The sequence below is a fragment of the Lissotriton vulgaris genome, chromosome 1_1 (genome assembly GCF_964263255.1).
Source record: "Lissotriton vulgaris chromosome 1_1, aLisVul1.2, whole genome shotgun sequence".
Lineage (NCBI taxonomy): Eukaryota > Metazoa > Chordata > Amphibia > Caudata > Salamandridae > Lissotriton > Lissotriton vulgaris.
The window spans coordinates 1328023244-1328026481 of record NC_141685.1 but is presented as its reverse complement, the minus strand read 5'-3'; the positions used below and the strand labels follow the sequence as shown (position 1 = coordinate 1328026481).

General features: G+C 51.1%; 1 protein-coding gene across 1 annotated transcript; it reads right to left on the bottom strand.

Moving 5' to 3' along the window:
* Positions 1-836: 836 nt before the first annotated feature.
* LOC147749103 (uncharacterized) lies at positions 837-2614 on the bottom strand. The gene is made up of 2 exons (XM_086936530.1): positions 2188-2614; positions 837-1901 (listed from the first exon to the last, which is right to left on the bottom strand). The coding sequence occupies exons 1-2, from the start codon at positions 2612-2614 to the stop codon at positions 1327-1329; spliced, it is 1002 nt and encodes a 333-aa protein (XP_086792656.1). The 3' UTR covers positions 837-1326.
* Positions 2615-3238: the final 624 nt, after the last annotated feature.

Below are 3238 nucleotides of genomic sequence, written 5' to 3'. Positions count from 1 at the left end.
ATCGGCTGCATTGATGGCACCCACATCCCAATCTGCCCACCTGCTGCCACAGAGTACATTTACAGCAACAGAAAGTCCACCCACTCAATAAGTGTGCATGTGATCCGCGACACTGGCAACTTAATTACTGACATTGTGGCCAAATTTCCAGGGAGCACCCTCGACTTCTACATATTCCAGAACAGTGGGATCTATACACGCCTGGCTGCTGGAGAATTTGGGGAAGTATACCTGCTAGGTAAATTACTGTGACACACCCTGATAATTACTGCAGCTGAATGTTTCAAATGGTATGTAACTAAAGGCACTCTCTTTCCCACCTAGGCGATAGCGCTTATGCTCTGCGGTCGTTTGTTCTCACTCCCTACATGAACCCATCAACCCAGAGTGAGAGACGTTACAATGTGGCACATAGAGCAACACGCAACGTTGTGGAGCGCACATTTGGACTCTTAAAAAACAGGTTCGGCTGCCTCCACAAGAGCGGGGGTGCATGTCAGTACACACCCATCAGCTGCTGTAAAATCATTGCAACCTGTGCCATGCTGTACAACCTTGCCACCAAGAAAGGCACAGAAGTTGATATGACTTATCATGAGGACATTGATGATGGAACTGAACAACCAGAGCCAAATGCAGCAGAAGTAGCGCCAGCAACAGATGGGAGACTGAGACGGGCAGAGATCACACACACCTATTTTTAAGTAAGTATGGAGACACAGCCAGGCGTTGAATGTGAATGATGTAGTTTAATGGGCAGTACGGCAAATGACAAATGGCACACCATGGTAGTCCAATTTGTGGCAACCTAACTAGGCGGTCACGGGTTAGTTACTTCACCCTAACATGTTCTCTGGAGTGTGGGTAGCATTAATGTCTGCGTCCACGCACAACAGTGCGGGATGCCCGAGGCTGGGTTTCATCACTGGCTGTTGAGCCAGGGCCTGCAGATTGGCGCCTGCTGCTCCTCCGTATGTCCTGTATGGGTATGCTACTGCTGCTCCTGCTGGTGGTATCTTCTGTGTCCCCCACACCTAGATCTCCAGCGTTGGTTGACTGGTTGGTCAGCAGCAGTTCAATTGCAGATGTCACCCTCCCCATCCCCCTGGAGACATCTGTGCAGCAGTGAACAAGCCCCTCTTGCATCGCCACAGAGCCCCTACATAGCAGGGAAGTGGCAGTTGCCAGACGGTTCACCGCCTTGGTGTGATGCTGCATACACTGCCTCTCCCGGCGCCTTTGTGTGCGGTCCTCATCAAGTTTATCGCAGCATGCCATCATGGACTGGGACATGTCCTGCATTCCCTCTGCCATTTCCCCCATGCTCTACGCCATGGAGCTGATGCCCCGGTTCATTTTGCCCATGTTGTTGTTTAAGTGGTGCATCTGCCTCTGCACTGATAGTATGGCTTTTGCCTGCAGGCGCTGCACTTTCACCATTGTGGCCTCCAGCCCGCAGAAGACCCCATCACCATGCCCGGTTGTGCTGCTCTCCTGGACCCTACGGCGTCTTGCACCTGTGTGCACACCTTTAGAGGCGGACTGCAGCCCAGCATTGTTTGCCTCCAGTGGAGCAGTTTGGGTGTCACCCTCCCTTTCTTCCTCAGAGGTCGTCGCCATGAGTTGGAGAGGGGGTACATCATGCCTCATGGGCCTTACCACTTCCAATGACTCTGAAGCTGGTGAGGGAGACTGTGCTGGTGGGTCCTGCTGTGATGAGTCATACAGCAGAGGCGATGATGGCTGTGCTGTTGTGGCTGCCTCTGGTGTGGAAGCTGCCTGTGCTGTGGGTGCCAGTGGTGTTTCAGTGCTTTGCCCTGCACTCCTGCTTGCATCCTCACTCCTTTCCATTTGGGGTGCCCTTTTCTCCCTCTGCTGCGCTGTCCTGCGCGATGACTCTCCTGTGGATAGATATGGACATTGGCTCAGTGGTGCTGCAACCTGTATTTCAATAATAAATTACAATCCTGTCACACAATATCAATGTCCTCAACTGCTTCTGAATGTAGTGTGGCATGCCTTGCTGTTTTGTGTGATGACTGTACTGATGTATGTTTCAATGACTACCTCTCCCATGATGCTTTGCTGGTGTATCCCAAAACCTGTACTGGAGTGTGAAACACACAGCCACATTGGGGAAGGGGGACAGGGAAGGGGGGGGGGAGGATTGCTGGACATGCTCCTTACCTTGTTTTGTTGCAGCTCGGGCTGAGCTGTCAGCATCCCCGATCCCAAAAACACTCTTGGGCTCTAGGGTGGACTCCACCAGCTGCTCCAGGTCAGTAAGGGCAGGTGCCCTGCTCCTTCCTCCCCCTGTGACACTGGCCTCTCTCTTCTGTGCTGCCAGCTTCTTCTTTGTTATGATCCTGAGATCATACCAAAGTTTTTTGAGGTCATCTACTTCTTGTGTGGTTACCCCTATGGCGTTCACCTTCGCCTGGATTCCCAGCCAGGTGTTCCTTTTCACAGCCTCTGCTACCTGCAGAGACTGTTTCCCAAAAAGCTGGGTGTGGTGTTTCACCAGCTCCTCCACCAGCACCTGCAGTTCGCCTGTGCTGAACTTTAATTTTCTTTTGCAGTCTGCTACTTCCCTCTGTGAGTCCTGGGATTCCATCCTGCACTTCTGCTCAGCTCAGTACAGCCAGTAGCTCAGTGTCTCACAGCTCTCCAAAATGTTAAGTTAGCCTGCACCTGCATGGGTGTGGCCACTTCCTGGTTGTGGGGTGGGGTGGATGCACAGGATTGGTTGGTTCCTCTGTTGCTTGGTTGTGGGGTGGGGTGGATGCACAGGATTGGTTGGTTCCTCTGTTGCTTGGTTGTGGGGTGGGGTGGATGCACATGATTGGTTGAATCCTCAATTGCTTGTATTTTGTATCTCCGATTTGGTATTTACCGATTCGGTATTCACCGAATTGGTAAATACCGATTTGTTAATTCCCATTCATTCCTATGGGCCTTTACCGATTCTAAAATACAGAATCGGTAAAATTCAGTATTTTAGAATCTGTAAAATAGGATTACCTACATCTGTCCCTAAGTGATTTGCACAAAATCACAGGATGTTGAGCCCACATCAAAACGTGAACTTGGTTCCCAAGTCGACATCCCTGACCATAAGGCCACCAGGGTCGAACTTGCCTATAGGGTAGTCTGGCAGTGCCGATGGGCTGGTCTTACAGATCATTGTGTGGGTTACATTTTTTGCAGTTTGTGGCCCTGTTTTATGACTAGATGTCCC

Excerpts from the sequence above, each read along its gene's own strand:
- LOC147749103 (XM_086936530.1), bottom strand. The coding sequence starts at position 2,614 with ATGGAATCCCAGGACTCACAGAGGGAAGTAGCAGACTGCAAAAGAAAA. Across the intron at positions 1,902-2,187 it reads CCGAGCTGCAACAAAACAAG|GAGAGTCATCGCGCAGGACA; the intron begins GTAAGGAGCATG and ends ATCTATCCACAG.